This window comes from Mustela erminea, chromosome 2, assembly GCF_009829155.1.
Source record: "Mustela erminea isolate mMusErm1 chromosome 2, mMusErm1.Pri, whole genome shotgun sequence".
Lineage (NCBI taxonomy): Eukaryota > Metazoa > Chordata > Mammalia > Carnivora > Mustelidae > Mustela > Mustela erminea.
The window spans coordinates 66565853-66590181 of NC_045615.1; the positions used below are offsets into that span (position 1 = coordinate 66565853).

The following is a 24329-nucleotide window of genomic DNA, read 5'->3' on the forward strand; positions in this document are numbered from 1 at the left end:
AGGAGGGTAGCATAGAGGAGAGAGCAAGGGTGGAAGTAAATGAGTTTGGGAACTGTTAACAGTGGCCTGGACCAGAGCATTAACAATAAAAATGGAGAGAAGTGTATAAACTAGGCAGATAGAATGAGTGGGTTGATGGAATTGATGGCATCAAGAACGACTCCTGGGTTTCACTTGAGCAGCTGGGAAGACGGTGGGTCAGTTACTGCAGGGGGAGGATGGAACCAGAGTTACAGGTTTCAGGGGGTCAGTCAAGAGTTTTGTTGTGGGTAAATGCAGTTTTAGAGGTATATGATTATGTAAGGGCATATGTTAGTCCAGCATTTATGCTGGACCTTGGGAGAGGTCTGGTGAGAGTTGAGGGGATGGAGATAGAAGCCTTGTGGTAGTATGTTAAAGAGTGAATGGGAGTGGAGGATGCCAGTTTAGATAAACTGAAAGGTGTGGTTAAGGAGAGCCTATGAACCGGGTAGTAGCTGGAGGGCTATGTGGCTAGTGGAGGGTTTGGAACTTTTTGAAGGTAAGAGATAGCAGATTATATCTGCCTGCTGAATCTGTGGTGTGAGTAGTAGTGAGATGAGATGGAGTTAAGATTTTGAATGTAGACGATGGAAAGCAGCTGAGGACGGCTTGGCCTTTGAAGAGGAAGTTCACTTGATTGTAACAGGCAAGAAGGTGATAGTAAGAATAGAGTTCTGTGTTTTGTTTTTGTTTTTGTTTTTCAGTGGGAATAGTTTTTATTGGGTGGAAAAGAGTACAAAAGGCAAGGAAGCATTCAACAGTGCACGCTAATCCAGAAACTGCAGTGTTGCCTGAGTCTGAAATCCAGGGTAGCGAGGTGGGTGGTGCTGGTGATGGTAAGGTGAGACCAGAGAACCAGATAAGAATCAATTCATGGAAAGTTATCTTTGAAATTGTTTCTCTTTGCAAGAGAGAGCAAAGAGAGTTTTTAAAATCTAGAAACAGTTTGACTTTATATGATGTTAGAGATTGCAATAGATCTTACTATGGAAAAGATGTAGGAGAAGCCAATTAGGAATCTGCTGCACTGATCAAGGCAAGATGATGAGGCCCTGAAAGAGGGCAGTGGGGGGTGGAGATGGAGGGAGAGGATTGGATTCAAGGGATCTGTGTGAATTAGAACCAGCATGCCTTAGTAGTAGTTCATTTGTAAGTACAGCTCTTACCAGTTGATTTTATAGAATATTAGTTGTTGCGGGTAGCTCTCAGGGCTCTAGTTCTAACAACTGGTCATTAGTGGTGTGAGTTCATCAAAATAAGGAATAAAGGAGAGCATCAGGTCCTCGGTTCAGGAGGTATTGAGGTTGAGGTACTGGTGGGCTGTCCCAGTAAGGACATCTGGTGAGCCTCCAGCAGGAAGCTGGTTCCTCCAGGGATGCCCAGATGTGTCTGTTATTGTTTGATTCTGAACCTTATGAAGATTTGCTTCCTTGGCTTCAGACTACTATTAATATGGAGTTGTACTGAGTAGAACAACATGACGCAAAGAAAATATTCCCAACAAGAAGTTTGATAATACATTATTAGATCCCCAAATTATTACTGATTTGTGATTTAATCATCCTGCAGTCTATTCTGAAGGAAAAAAATTCAAAGAAAGATTTACATGTGAAGATGTTTAGAATCAGTTTAGTTGTAATGGTGAGAAATTGAATATTATACATAGAAAATAACCTGGAAGGTATACATCAGTGTTAACTGGTATAATTCTAGATGATGGCTTTTTGGATGACTTTTCTTTCTGTGAATGTATGATGTGTAGATTTTCTAAAAATGAGCGTGCATTTTCCGATGAGAAATATATGGAAATATATGGAAATGGTGTATGAAATGGAAATGTCCAGCAATAGGTAAATAGTAAATTCTGGTACATCTGTAGGATAAATGTTTATGGGGTATTTAAAATTATTTTGTTAGGTTACTAAATGAGAAAAATATGCAGCCAAGAATACTTAATCCAGGTAGGCTGTCATTGAAAATAGAAAGAGTGATAAAAAGCTTCCAGGACAAACAGAAATTATGAGAATTTGCGATCACCAAACAAGGCCTTCAAGAAATATTGAAAGAGGCCCTTTAAGCCTAAGAGAGAGCCCAAGAGTAGCATACACCAGTAAGGAACAGAGACAATATATAGTAACAACCATCTTACAGGCAATACAATGGCACTAAATCCATATCTTTCAGTAGTCACCCTGAATGTAAATGGCTAAGTACCCCAATCAAAAGACACGGGGTATTGGGTTGGATAAAAAAGCAAGACCCATTGATTTGCTGTCTGTAAGAGACTCATTTTAGACCTAGAGATGCCTCCAGATTTAAAGTGAGGGGGTGGAAAACCATTTATCATGCTAATGGACATCAAAAGAAAGCTGGGTGGCAATCCTTATATCAGCCAAATTAGATTTTTTTTAAAGATTTTATTTATTTATTTGACAAAGAGAGATCACAAGTAGGCAGAGAGGCAGGCAGAGAGAGAGGGAGAAGCAGGCTCTCCACCAAGCAGAGAGCCCAATGTGGGGCTTGATCCTAGGACCCTGAGACCATGACCTGAGCTGAAGGCAGAGACTTAACCCACTGAGCCACCCAGGCGCCCCAAAATTAGATTTTAAACCAAAGACTGAAATAAAAGATGAGGAAGGACACTATATCATACTTAAAGGGTCTATCCAACAAAAAGATCTAATTGTAAATATCTATGCCCCTAAAATGGGAGCAGCCAATTATATAAGCCAATTAATAACAAAATCATAGAAGTACATCGACAATAATACAATAACAGTAGGGGACTTTAACACCCCCCTTCACTGAGATGGACACATCATCTAAGCAAAAGATTAACAAGGAAATAAGGGCTTTGAATGACACACTGGACAAGATGGACTTCACATACATATTCAGAACATTCCATCCTAAAGCAGCAGAAGATGCATTCTTCTCTACTGCACATGGGACAATCTCCAGAATAGTTCACATACTAGGTCACACATCAGCTCTCAATTGATACCAAAAGATCGGGATCATTCCCTGCATGTTTTCAGACCACAGTGTTTTGAAACTTGAGCCCAATCACAAGAGGAAAGTTGGAAAGAACTTAAATATATGGAGGCTAAGGAGCAGCCTACTAAAGAATGAATGGGTCAACCAGGAAATTAAAGAAGAATTTAAAAAATTCATGGAAACAAATGAAAATGAAAACTGTTTAAAATCTTTGGGATGCAGGAAAGGTGGTCCTAAGAGGGAGGTAGATAGCAGTACAAGCCTTTCTCAAGAGACCAGAAAGGCCTCAAATATACAACCTAACTCTACACCTAGTGGAGCTGAAAAAGAATAGCAAATAAAGCCTAAACTGAGCAGAAGAGAAATAATAAAGATCAGAGCAGAAATCAATGAAATAGAAACAAAAAGAACAGTAGAATAGATCAATGAAACTAGGAGCTGATTCTTTGAAAGAATTAATAAGATTGGTAACTCCCTGGCCAGACTTCTCAAAAAGAAAAGAGAAAGGACCCAAATTAATAAAATCATGAGTGAAAGAGGAGAGATGACAACCAACACCAAAGAAATGCAGACAATTATAAGAACATATTATGGGCAACTACATGCCAGCAAATTAGACAATCTGGAAGAAATGGATTCATTCTTAGAATATAAACTACCAAACCTGAACCAGGAAGAAATAGAAAACCTGAACAGACCCATAACCAGCAAGGAGATTGAAGCAGTCATCAAAAATCTCCCAACAATCAAGAGCCCAGGGTCAGATGGCTTCCCAGGGCAGTTCTACCAAACATTTAAAGAAGAATTAATACCTGTTCTCCTGAAACTGTTCCAAAAAGTAGAAATGGAAGGAAAAACTTCCAAACTCATTTTATGAGATCAGCATTATCTTGATCCCAAAACCAGACAAAGACCCCACCAAAAAGGAGAATTATAGACCTGTATCCCTGGTGAACATGGATGCCAGAATTCTCACCAAAATACTAGCCAGTAGGATCCAACAGTACATTGAAAGGTTTATTCACCAGGACCAAGTGGGATTTATTTCTGGGCTGCAAGTTTGGTTCAACATCCACAAATCAATCAGTGTAATACACTACTTTAATAAAAGGAAGGACAAGAACCGCATGATAACTCTCAATAGATCCAGAAAAATCCTTTGACAAAGTACAGCATCCTTTCTTGATTGAAACTCTTTACACGGTAGGGATAGAGGGTACATACTGCAATATCATCAACGTATATCATTCTCAGTGGGGAAGAACTGAGAGCTTTTCCCCTAAGGTCAGGAACCCAGCAAGGCTGTTCACTATCACCACTGCTGTAGTACCAACGTAGTACTAGAAGTCCTAGCCTCAGTAATCAGACAATAAAAAGAATTAAAAGGCATCCAAATTGGCAAAGAGGAACGAAATCCTCACTCTTTGCAGATATTATACTTCATGTGGAAAACCCCAAAGACTCCACCCCAAAACTTCTAGAACTCATACAGGAATTCAGTAAAGTGTCAGGTTATAAAATAAATGCACAGAGGGGCACCTGGATGGCTCAGTGGGTTAAGCCTCTGCCTTTAGCTCAGGTCATAATCTCAGGGTCCTGGGATTGAGTCAGGCATTGGGCTCTGTGCTCAGTGGGGAGCCTGCTTTCTCCTTTCTCTCTCTCTCTGCCTGCCTCTCTATTTGTGATCTCTCTCTGTCAAATAAATAAATTCTTTAAAATAAATAAATAAACAAAATATTTTTTAAAAAATGCGCAGAAACCAGTTGCATTTCTATACACCAGCAGCAAGACAGAAGAAAGAGAAATTAAGTTGATCCCATTTATAATTTCACTCAAAACTGTAAGATACCTTGGAATAAATCTAACCAAAGAGGCAAAGAATCTGTGCTCAGAAAACTATGGAATACTTATGAAAGAAATTGAGGAAGACACATAGAAATGGAAAAACATTCTATGCCCATGGATTGGAAGAACAAATATTGGTAAAATGTCTGTGCTACATTTAAAGCAATCCCTGTCAAAATGCCATCAACTTTTTATCGCAGAAATGGAACAAGTAATCCTAAAATTTGTATGAAACCAGAAAAGACCCCGAATAGCCAGCGGATTGTTGATAAAGAAAACCAGAGCTGGTGGCATCCCAATCCCAGACTTTAAGCTCTATTACAAAGCTGTAACCATCAAGGCAGTATGGTACTGACAAAAAACAGACACACAGATCAATGAAACAGAACAGGGAGCCCAAAAATGTACCCTCAGTTCTATGGTCAACTACTCTTCGACAAAGCTAGAAAGAATGTCCAATGGAAAAAAGACAGTCTCTTCAACAAATGGTGTTGGGAAAATTAGCCACATGCAGAAGAATGAAACTGGACCATTTCCTTACACCACACATAAAAATAGACTCAAAATGGGTGAAAAGACCTCAGTGAGGCAGGAATCCATCAAAATCCTTGAGGAGAACACAGGCAGCAACCTCTTCAACCTTAGCCTCGGCAACTTCTTCCTAGCCAAAGGCAAGGGAAGCAAGGGCAAAAATGAGCTATTGGGACTGCATCAAGTTAAAAAGCTTTTGCACAGCAAAGGAAATAATCAACAAAACTAAAAGACAACCAACAGAATGGGAAAAGATACTTGCAAATGGTCTATCAGATAAAGGGCTAGTTCTCAAACTCAACACCCAAAGAACAAATAATCCAACCAAGACATGGGCAGAAGACACGAACAGACATTTCTGTTCTGACATCCATCCAAATGGCCAAAAGACACATGGAAAAAGTGCTCAACATCACTCAGCATCAGGGAAATACAGATCAAAACCATGATGAGATACCACCTCACATCAGTTGGAATGGCTAAAATTAACAAGTCTGGAAATGACAGATGCTGGCAAGGATATGGAGAAAGGGGAACCCTCCTACACTGTTGGTGGGAATGCAAACTGGTGCAACCATTCTGGGAAACAGCATGGAGGTTCCTCAAAAAGTTGTAAATAGGGGCGCCTGGGTGGCTCAGTGGTTTGGGCTGCTGCCTTCGGCTCAGGTCGTGATCTCGGGGTCCTGGGATCGAGCCCCGCATCGGGCTCTCTGCTCCGCGGGGGGCCTGCTTCCCTCTCTCTCTCTCTCTCTCTCTCTCTCTGCCTGCCTCTCTGCCTACTTGTGATCTCTGTCAAATAAATAAATAAAATCTTAAAAAAAAAAAAGTTGTAAATAGTGATACCCTATGACCCAACAATTGCACTACTGGGTATTCACCCCAGAGATACAGATGTAATCTGAAGGGGCACATGCACTCCAATGTTTATAGCAGCAATGTCCATAATAGCCAAACTATGGAAAGAGCCTAGATGTCTACCAACAGATGAATGGATAAAGAAGATGTAGTATAGATATACAATGGAATATTACACAGCCATAAAAAAGACATCTTGCCATTTGCAATGATGGGACTAGAACTGGAGGGTATTATGCTAAGCAAAATAATTCAGTCAGAGAAAGACAATAGTCATATGATCTCACTGATATGTGGAATTAGAGAAACAAGACAGAGGATCCTAGGGCAAGGGAGAGAAAAATGAAGTAAGACGAAACCAGAGAGGGAGACAAAGCGTAACAGACTCTTAATCTGAGGAAACAAACTGAGGGTTACTGGAGTGGAGGAGGAGGAGGGTGGCTGGGTGATGGACATTGGGAAGGGTATGTGCTATGGTGAGTGCTGTGAATTGTGTGAGACAGACCTGTACCCCTGAAACAAATAATACATTATATGTTATAATAATGATAATAATAAAAGAACTATGGAGACAGTAAAAAGATCAGTGATTGCCAGCAGTTGGGGTGGTGAGAGAGAAAGGGATGAATAGGCAGAGCAGAGTTTTTTAAGGCAATTAACCTATTCTGTATGATACTATAATGGTCGAGACATGCCATTATGCGTTGGTCCAGAGTCACTGAATGTACAGCAAGAGTGAGCCCTGATCTAAGCTGTGGACCGTGGGTGGTTTTGATGTGTCTTTGTGGGCTCACCAGTTGTTAACAATGGACCACTCCAGTGAGGGTGTTGCAAGCACCCAGGGGAGGTCATGCATGGGGCAGAGGCTATACAGGAAATCTCTGTACCTTTGTCTCAATTTTTCTGTAAACTTAAAAACTGCTATAAGAAAATAAAGTCTTACTAAAAAAAAGAAAAGTCATCTTTCTCCTTGAATTGCCTTTGCATATTTGTAAGAAAAAAATCAGCATATGTGTGAATCTTTTAAAAAAAATTTAAAAAATAAAATTATTTTGTTTATGAAAAGTTTTTGAGGTAGGTAAATGGTTATAAAACATTAATGATCAGTTCTGCGTGGGCTGTGATTACAAGAACGTAAATATCTGAAGGAAGGCTTGCATAAATGAAGTCGGGTTGGTGGGATTGTACATGTCTGTTTTCTATATTTCTCAAGTTGCAACAGTGACTTTTTTTTTTTTTTTGGTCTTCTAGTTTTTAAAAAGCTTTTTGCTTTTTTCTGCCTGCTTTCCTTGAAAAATTTTGTTCTATTTTTTTCTAGCACTTAAGAAACTGTAGATTGAGTGGTTTCTTTCTTTTTTTTTTTTTTTTTGAGATTTTTATGTATTTGTTTGACAGACCAAGATCATAAGTAGGCAGAGAGGCAGGCAGGCAGAGAGAGACTGAGAAGCAGGCTCCCTGCTGAGCAGAGAGCCCAACACGGGATTCAATCCCCTGACCTTGGGATCATGACCTGAGCCGAAGGCAAGGCTTTAACCCACTGAGCCACCCAGGCGCCCTGAGTGGTTTCCTTTAAGTGTTTAACATACACACGTAATTACAGTTTTTCTAACAAAGTCTTAAGTTTTTCACTGTCTTTGCCCTCTTCCTGAACATGACAAGGATCTTCACATGTTCTAAGAATCCATTCAGTGTAACATACCAAATCTTGTTTAGAATTTAACAGTCATTTTAACATGAAAAAATGGTTTAAAACTTCTTAAAATGAATAGTTTATTTACCGTTGTGTTTTTTAGCTTTGGTGTTTGTATCTGTTTCCTGGGGCTTTCTTGACAAAATACCTCAGGCTGAGTGGCTTAAACAATAGCTTTGTTTCCTTACAATTCTGGAAGACAAAAGTCTGAGGTGAAGGTGTTGGCATGTTTGGTTTCTTCTGAGTCCTCTCTCCATGGCTTCTGAATGGCCATCTTCTCACTGTGTCCTTACATGGTTTTTCCTCTGTGTATGCTCATGTTTGTGCCCAAATCTCCTGTTCTTGGAAGGACACCAGTCATAGTAGATTAGGGCTCACACTCATGTCCCCATTTTGACTTAATTACCTCCTCAAAATATATTCTCATTCAGAGGTACTGGAGGTTACGGCTTCAACATGAATCTGTGGGTTAGAGGGAAGACACAACGCAGTTCAGCCCATAATGATGTTCTCTTCCATCAGGTTAATTCCCTTTTTCCTGACGAAGTTCTTCAACAAAGATGTATGGGAAGGAAACTGTGATCTCTGTATATCTGAAAAGTCTTTTCCTTCAACTTCAGTAATATTCCTGAGATAGTGTTCTAGGTTGAAAGTTATTTTCCCTTACCAGCTTGAAGGTATTCCCACATTTATTTAACATATAATTATTGAGCCCCTATCTTGCATGTCAGGTGTGTCAGGGGTACAGCAGGGAACCAGACCAGCCCCCTCCCTGCTCCCGGGGAGATGGCACACTAGTGGGTGGAAAGGAAATAGTATTTGTACAGGTCGCGTGAAGTTAAGTTTTCATTTCTCTAGGGTAAACAACTAGGAGGTGGGATCACTGGGTCACATTTTAAAAAATGTAAAAAAAACCCCCCACATCTTGATTTTATTAACAATAATAAATTTAATGGGAAGTATGGCAGAGCATTAGAAGCTGTCCGGTCTTGTTAATTGGCCTGGACATAGGCTCATTGCACAGCTTCTTTCTACTAACACCTGCCTCCCTTTTACTTTGAAGCTGAAACAGACCTCTCCTATGTTAATGATATTTTCCCTTTTGTCATCTTCTAATATAGCCATCTCCTCCTCGTTCTCATAACCCCTATCTTCCTGATCACTCTGCCCGTCCAAGATGAAGCAGGCTGGTGTATCTTGAAGCTGAGATTCGCACTTGCTCTGCTTGCAAAGCCTGCGTTCTCTCCACTGTGACCTTTGTGATCTCCCGGGAAGACTTAAAGAGGAAATGGCTTTTGAGCTGGACCTTGAGGGAATGACAGGATTTGTAGATAAAGAAGGGGCTTTCCTGAGTTAAAATCAATCAAAATGGTTCTGTGCAGAAATTTAGCGTAGTGCCCTGAGGGTCACTGAGGGTATTCTAGAGCCCAGCTGCTCCAAGCATGAGCCTCACACCTGTACCTTCCGGTGTAACCCTGGGGCTTACTGAAAATGCAGATTCTCCCACTTGACCTCAGACTTACTAGATCAGAAATCTCAGGGTGGAGTCCAGGAATCTGTTTTTAGCAAGCCCAGTCTACTTCACTGTGCTCTTTAGGTGATTCTTAGAGGCCGGCAAATGTTTGAGAAAGCTCTGAGAGTTTTCTCTGGCTGCCGTACCTTTCAGAATTTCCTTGTTGTCAAGTGGTTGCCTAGAAAATGATCTCAGTATACTGTAGACCAGAAACTTCCATCAGCACATTAAATGATCAATACATCCTGATTGGGAATTACCAATGGCATCTAAAACCTAATTCATAAGCTGTCTAGCTATAGATAGACTCTAAGATAAAATTTAGCTAGTTATGTAAAGTGGTAACATAGAGGGAAAAATCCTGGAAGGATACTTATGAAACTACTGTTAAAAAATGGTTCATGGGCTGGGACGCCTGGGTGGCTCAGTGGGTTAAGCCTCTGCCTTTGGCTCAGGTCATGGTCTAAGGGTCCTGGGATCCAGCCCTCCATCGGGCTCTCTGCTCAGCAGGGAGCCTGCTTCCCTTTCTCTTTCTCTCTGCCTGCCTCTCTGCCTACTTGTGATCTCTGTCTGTCAAATAAATAAATAAAATCTTAAAAAAAAAAAAGGGAAAATATTATTAACATAGGAGAGGTCTGTTTCAGCTTCAAAGTAAAAGGGAGGCAGGTGTTAGTAGAAAAAAGCTGTGCAATGAGCCTATGTCCTGGGTGGCTCAGTCATTAATCGTCTGCCTTCGGCTCAGGTCATGATCCCAGTGTCCTGGGATCGCACCCCACAACAGGCTCCCTGCTCAGCAGCAAGCCTGCTTCTCCCTCTCCCACTCCCCCTGCTTGTGTTCCCTCTCTCATGTGTCTCTCCCTGTCAAATAAATAAAAATCTTAAAAAAAAAAAAATTTTTCATGGCCCTGTTGTAAGGTTGAGTTTATTTAGGGGGACTGTAACTAGAGGGTTTTGCGGTGGGGAGAGAGATTGGGCTTGACTCCAAATACAGCAAGGGAAAACGGGGATTTATATGGAAGGGCAGGGTTGATGGAAAATAACTCAAGAGGGCAGGGTAATTCTTAGCTGAACTGACTACTAGAATTCTTGCTGAAGGCAGATGAGAATGATCAGGTAATACCTATGGATGGGGGGGGGGGCTGTGGAGAATGAGGAGTTTGGTTGGATATGGAGGGTGGAGGATTCTGGCCACACTGACAGGATTCTTGCTAAAAGGGGTTCTTAGAGGACACGCGCCAGGATGGGGCTTAGTCAGGCCTAGAGGAGCCAGACTGAACTTTAGACGAGGAGAGAGTCTTCGTCACCACTAACAGTGGTGGAGGGAGGTTTTGGTGCAGAAGTAAAGGGCAAGGCTTTCACTTTTACACTCTGCGGTTTTATATTTGCCTTTTATATGTGGAGAATCGTTTATATCATTAAATAGTTTTAAAGAAGTATTTTGGTAGAGAATTCTGACGTGTTTTCAAGTGGTACTTGGTTTCTTGTAGTTTAAAAGTGGTAGGAAAAAAACAACAGTATTGTACTATCCATTATCCAAACTTGGAAAACTTCGTATCTTTATTCTTTGAGAGCTGCATCTATCTTAAGACATAGTCAGGGTTTTCTTCCTTTTCATCTTAGTAGTGAGTTATATTTAGAAATAAAATTCAAATGAACTGCCTTAAATTAACGTGACAGATATTTTGTTGTAAGTAATAGCCTATGTTGTGTGTAATCCTAGAAATGTGTAGCTGAATGTTTTGTTTAACTTACTAACAACATTATTCTGATTTTGAGCGTAATGGAACATCATTTGAGTCATTGTCATGGTTTCTTTTTCAGATCAGTGAGCACATTTTTAACTATTTGATTTATTGTATAAGTGAAAACTTGACAAATAGAATTTTGGAAAGAGTTTTGGGGGCACCTGGGAGGTTCAGTCCACTCTGTGGAGTGTGCAACTTTTGATTCTCGAGGTTTTGAGTTTGAGTCCCACGCTGGGTGTGGAGATTACTTAAAACTCTTTAAAAAAGCCAGAAAAATAATTCTTCATTGGATAATTCCTGGCACAGTTATTGTTAAGGAACGCTTTGCAAGGTGATACATTAAAAAACACTGGATGTTGGGGCACCTGGGAGGTTTCAGTCGGCCAAGAGTCTCAGCTCTTTCAGGTCCTGATCTCAGGGTCATGAGTTCAAGCCCCTTGTTTGGCTGCATGCCGGATGTGGAGCCTGCTTAAGAGGAAAAGAAGAAAAAACCTTGGTTGCTTTGATACTGATTCCTCTGGTGTAGGTTCTTTGAAGTGCCAAATGCCTATGGACACCCTGTTTCTCAGTGCCCTTTCTTTCAGGGACCACAGCGTCTCTGTGCCCTGCTGTGCTGTGATGTCATCTGGTCTTCCTTAAGCACCAGTACAACTGTCAGCCAAACACCAACACAAACTCAAACGTGTCCCACAGTCAAGGAGCCATTTTAGATGTTCTAGGCCCAGCAGTGCTTTCTGATAGAACTTTCTGTGATGATGGAAATGTTCTGTTCTGTGCAAACACCGTAGCCCCCAGGCACACAGAGCTGTCGAGCACTTGAAAGGTGGTAAAGGTGACTGAGAAACTGAATTATTAGTGTTCCTTTTAACTTTAATGGTCACGTGTGTCTAGTGCCTACCACATGGGACAACAAAGCCATCTGAAAGGTTTGGCGAGCTTCTCTAAGGGCTTATCTGGGTCTGTGTGGGAGGCTGAAGTGTTTATCATGCTTGTCCTATAAAGTTAGGAAAATCTTCTGGTAAAGACACTTATTTCAGCTTTCCCACTTTTTCTAAAAGAAGAAATAATCTTTCTTACAGATTTTGTGCGTGCAGCTGTGTGGAAATCTTAAATACTATCAATCACATCTTTATAGTACAGTGGTGCCCCCTAATGGTAAGCTTTCTTATCACTTTTTAGATTCCTGTGCTAGTATATTTACATTCTTGCAAATAAAAGGAGAATTAGGGGTTTTGAGCAACACGGACTCTTTTTGTCCCCCCCCTTTCTCTTCCCCCACCCCACCCCTAGTTCTCTTCCTCCCTTTTCTGCTGCCATACTATGTCTTTTGGCAAACTCCCACCCCAGCAACAAATGAGGTATAGATGAATTTGAGGCAGTTTTTGCCCTCAAAAACCCAACTCTTCACCTGGGAAGACAATAAGCAGATAATTATAATAAAGTGTGGCACATGCTTAACGAAATGTTATAGAATGGTAGAGTATAGGTAAATTGTAGTACAATGAGGGCACTATTGTAGGAATTCAGAGGGTTATGAATTCCATATTTAAGCATTCTTCATAGAACCTTGTATTTTAAAGTTGCTTTTTAAAAAACTAAATTTTATCAATTTCTATATTCCTACTTTTTTTTCCTTGACAGAAGTAACAGTTAATTATAGACACGGCCTTCCCTTGATAACACTTACTTTGCCATCCAGAAAAGAGCGCTGTCAATTTGTGGTCAAACCAATGTCATCAACAGTTGGTTCATTCCTTCAGGACCTACAAAATGAAGATAAAGGTGTCAAAACGGCAGCCATCTTCGCAGCAGGTATATATATATATATTTTCCCACTTGTCTTTTTTTTCTTTTTCTGAACCTTTATTCTTATTCTAGACAGTTGATTCTTTAATTCATTGCGTAATAAATGGTTGGCCTTTACTGTGACCTTCATTTTTGTATATCAGTAATATAAGAAAATTAACTCTAGTGAGGGGTGCCTGAGTGGCTCAGTGGGTTAAAGCCTCTGCCTTCAGCTCAGGTCATGATCCCAGGGTCCTGGGATCGAGCCCCAAGTAGGGCTCTCAGCTCCATGGGGAGCCTGCTTCCTCCTCTCTCTCTGCCTGCCTCTCTGCCTACTTGTGATCTCTGTCTGCCAAATAAATAAAATCTTAAAAAAAAAAATTAACTCCAGTGAATAAAGAATGAATGGAGTAAGTTTGATGTAAATTTCAGTTACTTATTTCAAAATCTTAGCCCTAAAATTTTTCCTGAGAAAATTTTAATGACCTTGGTAAGTGTGTAATTTTCAGCACAATTTGAATAATTAGAAAACAAAATGCAGCTCTAATGATTAAAATAGCTAGTGAATAATTATATAAATACTTCATTAATCTTTATTATAAAGCATCATGATCTCATATGTTTTCTGATGGCTCACTTTCAGGAAGAACATACATATATTTTAATACCAGTAAGGTGTTTAATCACTAGACATTTCAAGTTTTAGGATCTAGCTTTTATGTCTTCATGGTCTGAAGTGGTCTTGGACCTGTTGCCCCTAAAATAGAATAAAGAATCCTTTACCCAAGCCCAACATAAAGGCTACAAATAGAGATAAATGACCAAATTTGCATTTTTATTTTATTGTAGTATTACATGCTTAGATCGAAGCATTAATGATTACTGTTACAGTTTTGAAAAGAAAATAAACATTCTTTTTCCCTATCCAAGTCCAGAACCAAATAAGGGGTAGATACAGAAGTTGGAAAAATTGAGATTAAAAATTTATTTTCTAGAGGGTGTCATGCTGAGCGAAATGTCAGAGAAAGATAGTTATCATATGACCTCACTCATATGTGGAATTTAAGAAACAAAACAGAGGATCAAAAGGGAAGGGAGGGAAAAATAAGATGGAATCACAAAGGGAGACAAACCATAAGAAATTCTTAACTCTGGGAAACAAACAGGGTTGCTGGAGAGGAGAAGGTGGGGGGATGGGGTAACTGGGTGATGGGCATGAAAGAGGATGCTTGACGTGATGAGTGCTGGCTGTTGTATAAGACTGATGAATCGCTGACTTCTGTCTCTGAAACTAATAACTATTTATTAATTAATTGAATTAAATTTAAAAAGTTACTCAACAAATTGAGCATCTAACATATTCCAGGCACGGATCTAGGTGCCAGAGGCAGAACAGAGGACAACAGAGGTAAAACAGTCCTCCTCTTTTTGAGGTTATGTTTTAAAAAGAGAAAGAAAAGGGTGAAGGAAATATGTAGTGTGTTAGGTAATGAATATTACAGAGACAAGGCAGAGTAGGGGGCTGTGGTGGTGGGGAAGTGCCTGTGGAGCAAGCAGGTGTTTATGTGGTGTCCAGGGAGGTACTCTGGAGTTGGGGGGTTGTTATGGGGGGAGGTGCTCATAGAATGGGGGGGCATGCTGTAGGGGGAGATGCTTGCAGAGTGGGGTGTGTGTACTGTGGGAGGAGATGCTCTCAGGGACCTGGGTGGGGGTGGGGGGATGCTCCCTAAGGTCAGGTTTTGGGAAGACCTGGAAGAGGAGAGGGAGCTGCGTAGGTGGGTGAGCTCTTCTGGCAGAGGCCCAGGGGTGGGAGTTGAGCCACTGTGGCTACAGAGGAGGCAGCTAGGTGAAGTAGGAGCAGAGGGACAGATTAGGGCAAGCTTCACTGTAGTCTGCGGTAAGGGCTTTGGATTTAACTGGAAGGGGAGCAAAAAAAAAAAAAAAAAAAAAAAAAAAAAAAAAAAAAACAGGATCAGAGAAGAAGGTTTTAGTCCTGTGGCCACAGCGGCTTAGCTCTTCGTCTCTGAACTAGACTGAATGGTCCCAGCAGCATGGCACACCCTCGGGCCTTCTGCACTGGGCCAGCGCCTGCCTTCTGAGCTTTTAAGAGCCGGCAGCTAGCTGCCATCCCGTGTGCCTGGAGGGGCACCGAGCACAGCCCTTGCCCGGTGGTGTGGACTCAGTAAGTGTCTTTTAAGTGAATGAAATAAATAAGGTTAAAGCAGCAATTGACATGGACCCTGCTTGTTTCTAAAAATGTGAGTAGCTTTGAAACATAAAGCACAATGGAAAAGACAGGAAATCTTAGAGAAAAAGGTCTCTTTAGACTGAGTGAAAACACTTTCTTGGGGTTTAAATCAGTACACCCAAGACTTGGTGAAGAATTCAAAACTCTATCATTAGCTCCTCAAGAGTGTTTCGCGTCAATTTGCCACCGTTCCTGTATTAGTACAAAGGATAATGTAGTACTTGGGCTGAGAAATCATACCCAGGTGATTGCTTTTTATAGCCCTATTTGAAGGAGTAGGTTTGAAGTCATTTAAATGTAAATTTTTAAATGACACTTTCAAAGTCATATAAAGTGATTGGTGTCTTGCACATCTTTAAAAAGAGAGGTTCTGTGGGTGGAATTTGCCTGCCTTTAATTTGGGCTTGAAAAGAGTGTTCTAAGCTTGTCACAGTTTTGCCCATAGTGTGGGTTGAATTATTTGGCAATTCCTGGGAAAATGATGTCACCCCAACTGATGAACAGGAACCCAAACAGCCAAATTCGAGGAACAGACCCAGGTGCAGACTTGACTCGCTGCCTTCTGGAACAAAAGAGCTACGGAGAGCCAGATGGGAGGCAGACAACCAGGTTTTTCCTGATTTTACTAGCAGCATTACTGCGGTCATGCATATTAATGTAGTTGGAGTAGCTCTGGGAGGATGTAGCCAGGCAAATGCCAGGAGCGGCAAAAAATTACCCATCCTGGACTGTTCTAAAGGGACAGTGATAGAGAAACTCCCACCCATCGACAGTGTTTTGCTTATTGTTCAATGAATTTGCTTTCTCAACACCTGGGTTCCATTGAAGTTTAGTTCCAAAATAAAAAAAACCCGGCTATCTAAGAGACTGAGCGAAAGCACGCTGAGGTTAAAAATTTCAAGGAGGTTTTTGTTTTTCGTTTTTTTGGTTTTGTTTTGTTGTTTTTCTTCCTGAATTGTTCCTAGGATATTTGAAATTACTATTAGAATCTCTCCTACCATTTTCTTTTCTTTTTTTTAAATGTTCTAAAGTCTTTGCATTTTTTTCTTTTTTTTTTTTTTTAAAGACTTTATTTACTTTATTTATTTGACAGAGATCACAAGCAGCGAGAGAGGAGGAAGCAGGCTCCCTGCTGAGCAGAGAGCCCGATGTGGGGCTCGATCCCAAGACCCCGGGATCATGACCTGAGCTGGAGGCAGAGGCTTTAACCCACTGAGCCACTCAGGCGCCCCTCTCCTACCATTTTTGACATCCGTAAAAACCACACACATGCTGACTGACTCCTTAGGTTTAATTATGTTTATTACTATCTCTGCCACCACCCCCCAGCCCCTGGAAGATTTGCCTCACACTCCTCCACCCCCCAACCCAGTTAGAACATCAGGGAGCCCTGTGTGGTAGTGGTTGGTGGTGCTGTTTGGCTGTCAAGTTTGAACCAGTCAGTCTCCTCTAATAATTAACAGGTTTTAAATGTGATTACTGTGTGCCTTGCACATGCCAGTCAGGGGCTTAGCTACCAGCAGCAGATAAGGACTCTGGCTGAGCGGAGGAGCCTTGTCAGTAGGCTCTGGAGATTGGAATAGACAGAAAGCCAGGCTCAGAAGAAGGCAGGAACTAAGGGAGGACAGACCAAAGACCAGGTTAGCCTAGGATTCACCCGATGGGCTCTGCTGCTGACACCTGCACTCTCACTGCCCCCTCAAAGTGTCCCCTCCCCTGCTCTGGCTTTGCTATGAAGAGTCCATCCCTGTCCCGCCCCCAAGTTTAGCCTGACCTTCTGCAGGTACAGTCTCCCCAGGAACATCTGCCTAGATGCCCCAGGCCCACTAACAGCGTGGGAGAGGGAGCCCCTGCCTGCTCTCTTTGGTGCAGTGTAATGGGAGGTAGAGCAGGAAGGGAGAGTTCTCAGCGTGGGAACGGTATTGGGGATTGGAGAGCCCTGCCCCATGAAAATGTCCACTCCTGTATTATAAAAACCTGAGTTAGTAAATATTTCACTGTATGTTGGAAAATGGTTCTTACTGTCTAAAACAAGGACTTATTTTGTACATGATTTTTTTCTTTCAGATGGCAGTGAAATTTCAGCTTCGACCTTGATGGATATTTTGCTAATGAATGATTTTAAGCTTGTCATTAACAAAATAACGTATGATGTACAGTGCCCCAAGAAAGGTAAGAGACACAGCTAGACAACTTATCTTTTTTTTTTTTTTCCCAAAGATTTTTAAAATTTATTTGACAGAGAGTTAGAGAGCACAAGTAAGCAGAGTGGCAGGCAGAGGGAGAGAGAGAAGCAGGCTCTCTGCTGAGCAGGGGCTCGATCCTAGGACCTTGGAATCATGACCTGAGCTGAAGGCAGCTGCTTAACCAACTGAGCCACCCAGGTGCCTGCTAGGCAATTATATTAACATTCCCCTTTAGTTGTGGGGCTTTTACAGGGAGCAAGCTTAAGAACCTTCTTAATTGACCAAATCACCAAGGATGCTTTGGAAAACTGATGTTTATGCCTTTCTCGAGGGGGTACGAATGATGAGTAGCAGTTGCCTAGCAAGGCCTTTTAGTGTCGTATCTTTTTTTACACTTATAAGACTTCACATTAGGATCTTGAATGCTTAAGCTGACATTATTGGATTAGGAAGAAGTGGGCTTGAAAATCATGAATCCATGTGTGTATCATATAGCGCTTAACTTTTTTTTCAAAAACAGGCTTGATTTTATCAGAGTAGTTTTAGTAGGTTCACAGGAAGATTGAACAGATAGAATACAGTTCCCATATACTCTGTCCCCTCCCCATAGCCTCCCTCACTGTCAGGCACTACATTTGTTACAATCCATGAACCTGCGCTGGCCCATCATTATTACTTAAAGTTCGTAGTTGACATTAGGGTTCTGATAAATGTCTACTGACATATATCCACCATTGTAGTATCACACAGAGTAATTCCACTACCCAAAAGTCCTCTGTGATCCGCCCGATCCCTCCTACCCACCACCCCCCAACCATCGGCCACCACTAAAGTGTTTACTGTCTCCATACTTTTGCCTTTTTCTGAATGTCAGATAGTTGGTATCATACAATATGTAGCATTTGTAGGTTTTTGTGTGGACATCAGTTTTTGATGCATTTGGGTAAATATCACAGAGCGTCAGTGCTGGATTGTATGTTGAGAGTATGTTTAGTTTTGTAAGAAACTGAGAAACTTTCTTCTGAAGTGGTTGTACCATTTTGCATGCCCATCAGCAGTGAGTGAGAATTCCTGCTGCTCCGCATCCTTGATAGCTTTTAGCGTCGTCGGGTGTTTGGGATTTTGGCCATTCTAATAGGTGTGTAATAGCTTGTTTGTTGTTTTTTTTTTTAACTTGTACTGGCTTAATGGCATACGACTTCAGATGCTTACTGTATTCTTTGGTGAGGTGTCTCTTCAAGTCTTTGGGTCATTTTTTAAAGCAGGTAGTACATTTTTAAATTGTTGATTTAAGATGGTTTTGCATATTTTATTTTTTTACATTTATTTTTAAAGATTTTATTTATTTATTTGACAGAGGTCACAAGTAGGAAGAGAGGCAGGCAGAGAGAAAGGAGGAAGCAGACTCCCTGCTGAACAGAGAGCCCAATGTGGGGCTCGATCCCAGGACTCTGAGATCATGACCTGAGCTGAAGTCAGAGGTTTAACCCACTGAGCTACCCAGGTGCCCAGGTTTTGCACATTTTAGATAACAGTTCATTATCAAATCTCTCCCTTGCAAATATTTTTTTTTCCCAATCTGTAGCTTGTCTTCTCATTCTGTTGGCGTTGTCTTTTGTGGAGCCGACATTTTAGTTTTAATGAAACCCAGTATATCATTTATTCCTTTCATGGACTATACCTTTGCTGTATATAACAGGTCATCCTCCTAGCCAGAATCATCTAGGTTTTCTCCTATATTCTAGGAGTTGTATAGTTTTGCATTTTACATTTAAGTCTATGATCCATTTTGAGTTAATTTTTTTGGAGAGTATAAGGTTTCAATTTAGATTCTTTCTTTCTGTTTGTTTTTGCATGTGAATGTCTAATTCTCCCAGCACCATTTGTTGAAAAGACAGTCTTTGTTCTAGTGTATTGCCTTTGCTCCTTTGTCGAAGATCAGTTGACTCTATATGGGTCTGTTTCTGGACTCTCTGTTCGATTTCATTGATCTGCTGGTGTATTCTTTTACCAATACCAGGCTCTCTTGACCACTGTAGCTTTATAGTAAATCTTGCAATTGAGTGGAGTCAGTTCTCTGACTTCATTTTTCTTCCATACCAAGTTGGCTAGTCTAGGTCTTTTGACTTCCAGTGTAAACTTTAGAATCAGTTTGTTCATATCAGCAAAGTATCTTCCTGGGATCTTGATTGGGACTGTGTTGAATGTATAGATAAATTTGGGAACAACTGATAATCTTGTCAGTGTTGAGTCTTGCTTCCCATGAACGTAGAGTATTTCTCCATTTACTTAGTTCTTCTTTTATGTCTTTCACCAGAATTTTATAGTTTTTCTTACAAGGATCTTGATCGTAGCTTGTTACATTTATACCTATTTCAGTTTTTTAGGTGCTGATATAAATGGTAACATGTTTTAATTTCTAAATTCCACTTGTTGATAATATAATACATGTACATGTAAGCATTGGATACCTTTTTGCTGGTATTACTTTGAACAGACTGTTGTTAGATCAATTAATAAGCGAAAGGAAATATAAGTTTTAATTTTGCCTTTCCTTACTCCCTCTTTAACATAGTTCCTTTATTTACGTAGATCTGGGTTTCTGACCTTGCATCATTGTTTTCCCTTCACTTTTAACAGCTTTTACTAGATGGGGCTACTGGCCCCATTTTTTGTTCTCAACTTTAGTTTGAGAAAGTCTTCATTTCTCCACTTTTGCAGAATTCTAGGTTTGTGTTTTTTTCCCTCACATTGTCATAAAATGAACACACCTTTTAGACTTTCTAGAAGGAGGAGGATTGTATTGGAGTCCAGGTTAAGACAGCTGCCCAGGATATGCAGTCTTCACAAAGCAGATGGTGCTGTGTCAAAGGACATTTGGTGCAGGTTATTTACATTTTTTTGCATAAAATGTTACAGGTCATTAGACAAAGGACATTTCAGAAAGTTGCTGACATTAAGTTTCTAGTATATTCAGAGCTGTTGGACTTTAATCCTATGTGAACCAGGGAAGCTTCTTCCTTTTTCTTTTTAGTTCAAAATGATCTTTTGGGGTTGTCTTCTTTTTTTTTACGATTTGATCTGTCTATTTGACAGAGACCACAAGTAGGCAGAGAGGCAGGCAGAGAGAGGGAGGGGGAAGGTGGAAGGAGGAAGCAGGCTCCCCGCAGAGCAGAGAGCCCGATGTGGGGCTCGATCCCATAACCCTGGGATTATGACCTGAGCTGAAGGCAGCCACTTAACTGACTGAGCCACCCAGGTGCCCCTGGGTTGTTTTCTTTAACAAAGCATATGTACAGCATGTGCTGAGGGCAGAAGCAGACCCTACTTTGAGGTTTTGCCAAGTCGTTCTGACCTTGGTAAATGGTAAAGTGTAGGTCCTAAGACATGAAGTTGAAATTTTCTTTTATCATTCTCAACGGTGAGTTTTCCCTCTGTCTCCTCCTTGCTGGTGTCGTCTCCAGGAGTCAGGTGTAATTTTTGTGTTCTTCGGTAGGTAAAGCATTCTTTCCTCTGGTTCCTTTTAAGGTTTTTTTCTTTATCTTTGATTTTCTGCAGTTTGAATACGTTACCGCCTTCTTGCCTTTTTTCTTTTTCTCTCTTGTCATATACTTATTTGTTGAAAGTTGGGCATGATGTGTTGGGTAGTAGACGCTGAAGCAAGTAGGTGTTTGATGTGAGGTGTATTATATGTGTGTCCAGCAAAGAGGCTGCTTGCTGTTTGCAGTAGTGGTAGGTATCAGAGACTTGAGTTTCTTCTAGTGCCCTTGTTTTTCTCTTCCCTGTTGTCTCTGGATTTCCCTGGAAATTCTTTTTTGGAGTTTGCATCTTGCACAGAACAGCAGGCCTATTGATGTAGTTGTAAGGTCTTGGGGGTAAGGGGAGAAGTATCCTATAAACCTTTGTTGAATTGTGGGTGTTGTATTAGCCAGAATTCCTGGGCTGCAACTTTGAGAAGAGTTTCTTAGCCTTTTTATTTTTCCCTCCACTATGTGAGACAGGAAGGCTGGAGAGGGGCTGCAGTCGGCTGGCTGACCTTCTCCCAAGCCAGATAAGGATCTGGTGAAGCTGTTTCCTTGCTGTGGAGAAAGTTATGCTGGGGGCTGATTCAGAATGGTTACTTTTCCCCTCTCCCTGCTCCAAGCACCAAGTTCTGTGTGATCTCAGACCTTCACTGTGAGAACCTGGTAGGGCTCCTGGAGGTAAAACTCATGAATGTGTTTTTGTTCTCAAACCGGTCCGCGCCGAGCCTCAGGCAAATTACCATTTATGTTTAAGTGTTCCTGCCACTATTGGCTTCTGTTCCCAGTCAGCTGTGAACATAGACTGCAGCAGGAGGAAATTAGTAAGTCTGTGCCTTAATAAATAGATGGCAAAATAAATAGATCAATAAATAAGGGAAGGCTCTTGTTCATAGTTAGGATGCTCAGTGTTAACTGGTAAATGTGGGGGAGGGCTGTGGGAATCCAAAAGTCCTCTTGCAGCCAGATTCTCCCAGTTCTGCCTCAGCCAAGAATTCTCAGTAGGTGCCAATGAGAAGGGAATAGGGTAAGGGAGGGAATTTAGATTAAAAAGGAATAAATGCTAACAATGAAGAAATGGGAATAAGTCCCAAGGAATTTAAGGGGCTCCCACTAGTGGTTAACTAGTACAGTTGAACACCAGGGCTCCCCTATCTTGTGACTTGCCTCCCATTTTTATTTCAAGCTTTTTCTTATTTTCTGGTGTAAGGTGGTCCAGGCTGATCTTGTACTCCATAGTTGGTGTCAGCCACTTCTCTGAAGATCCTTTGAAGAGAAAAAAATATTTTTAAATTTTGTGTGTTTGAAAATTTTACAGAATTTTCTAACACAAACAAGAATAGAGAAATTAAAATGAATCCGTCCTTTCAACAGCTGTGAACCACCTTCTGCTGTTAATTCTTCTTAAAAATCAGGGTAGTAGGGCTGCCTGGGTGGCTCAGTGGGTTAAGTCTCTGCCTTCAGCTCAGGTCATGATCTCAGGGTCCTGGGATTGAGTCCTGCATCGGGCTCTCTGCTAGGCAGGGAGCCTGCTTCCTCCTCTCTCTCTCTACTTGTGATCTCTCTCTGTCAAATAAATAAAATGTTAAAAAAAAAAAAATCAGGGCAGTATTTAACCTCAAAGGGAGAAGGATGGTGGAAGTTGAGAAATACAGAAATTGAAATCCTTGTGAAGGTAGAAAGTTTATGTTCAGTGAGTCACCAGTACTCTGGAAGGCCTTCTGCTTCCTTTCTCTGGGTCGAGTATTTGAGGAAACAAGTGGAAATAAATGAATTTTTTTTTCAAGGGCATCTCTTTGTTCTACTTGACTTTCCTCTCCTGCAAGCCCAAACATGTCACAAGCCTTAGGTCCCCAGGGACTAAACTGAGGCCTCCCTCCTGCCTGTTCATTGAGAGGAGAGCCTTCTCCCTGCCCGGGAGGGGCGGTTTGCTGGGATTGCGCTCGCTCCGGGTGTGTCCCACGCCTCCCTGGCCTCTGGTTTACCAGGTTCCTCGCTGAACACCAAGTTGGACTGACTCAGTCTCACAAAGGGAATTCAGCTAACGGGCACAGGAGATACGGTCGGAAGAAAGATGACAGAGGAATTATACTGCACTGAAGGAAAATTCAGTTTGTAAAATTATAAATTTGGAGTTAAAAAATGTATTTAAACTCCATCTTTTCTAAAAGCATTGGCCAAGTTAGATTTGAAAATTTAGGATATGAAAATGAAATCCACATTGAAGACACCTCTAAAAGGAATAAACAGCTTCTGGTTTTTTGCTAGGTGATAGCACAGAGAAATGTTTATTTATTTAGAGAAATGTTTGAGTTGGTAATACACCATACGAATTTTGCTGTAGCATTTCTGAAAGACGATAGCTTGTCACTGAACTCAGATAAACATTTCGTGTCACATAACAAAGACCCTCTCTTTGACCATACTTGAGCCAGGCGCCTCTGAGCCCTCTTCTTGACTAGACCTTAGCCTTGACCTAGAAAAAAGATTGCAGATTCTCCACACAAATGATTTTGTTCACCCCCCGCCCCTAAGAGACTTGAACAGACACGTGCATGGTTTTGCAGCTCGAGGGCCTATCCCTAGGATTAGACTACAGCCCTCCTAAAATCCTTGCCTGGGAAAGTGCAACACTGTCGGGAGAACTTCCTGTTTGTTCAGGGAAAACCTGGGGTTTGGCAGACAGGTCCCTGAACACCCTCTTACAGCAGTTACTTGGGAAAGCTTGCAATTATAAATCCTTTCTTGGTGGCTTTGAAGTGTACAGCTTCTACTGTCCGGAACTGTCATCTCAAGGACCTGAGAAACTCCTCTTTGAAGCGCTGATGTCCAGGGAGGGCACTCTTGCTCTCCCGGCCTCTGGGTTGCTGCCTTGCTCGGGCTTGCACGGGGCCCTCTGTTGGTTTCTCTTCCGCCTAAGTGCTCATCAACAACACAAACATTAGTCTAGTCACGTTAACCAACAACCTTCACGCCCGATTTTTGTGGGTTTCCCCTTCCCTGACTCTGCTTAAGCCCCTGACATGCCCCCTTCACCCCTGCCCCTGACAACAGCAGCCATCTCTGCACAAACAGAAGTCTGAGCTCCTTTCACCCTGGAGCCTCTCCCTCATCGCAGTGCTTACTGATTAAAATCTATCCTGATCCCTTTAGTGTCTGGCTTTGTCTGTCCTGGATATGCTCCACAGCTAGGGACGGAATTGCGTCCCATCTGTACCTTTCTTCTATATGTAGACCTTTAATTTTTTTTTTTTTTTTTTTAGATTTTTAAAATATCATTACATTTCCCATCAAAACAAAAGGGCTCTGACTGTTCTACAAATCTCAGAAGCTTAGAAGGGAACTTCGATTTCTCACTTCTTGGTGGCAGCTGTAGCATGGAATGTAGAAGG

At 41.4% G+C, this 24329-nt stretch overlaps 1 protein-coding gene across 1 annotated transcript in view; it reads left to right on the forward strand.

The window, feature by feature from the left end:
* Positions 1–24329, forward strand: part of MCUB (mitochondrial calcium uniporter dominant negative subunit beta) — a 98358-nt gene that overhangs the window by 68469 nt on the left and 5560 nt on the right. Inside the window, exons 2-4 of the mRNA XM_032333129.1 lie at positions 12277–12352; positions 12839–13009; positions 17298–17402. Coding sequence (XP_032189020.1) covers positions 12277–12352; positions 12839–13009; positions 17298–17402 — 352 coding nt within the window. The remainder of the gene's footprint in view (positions 1–12276; positions 12353–12838; positions 13010–17297; positions 17403–24329) is intronic.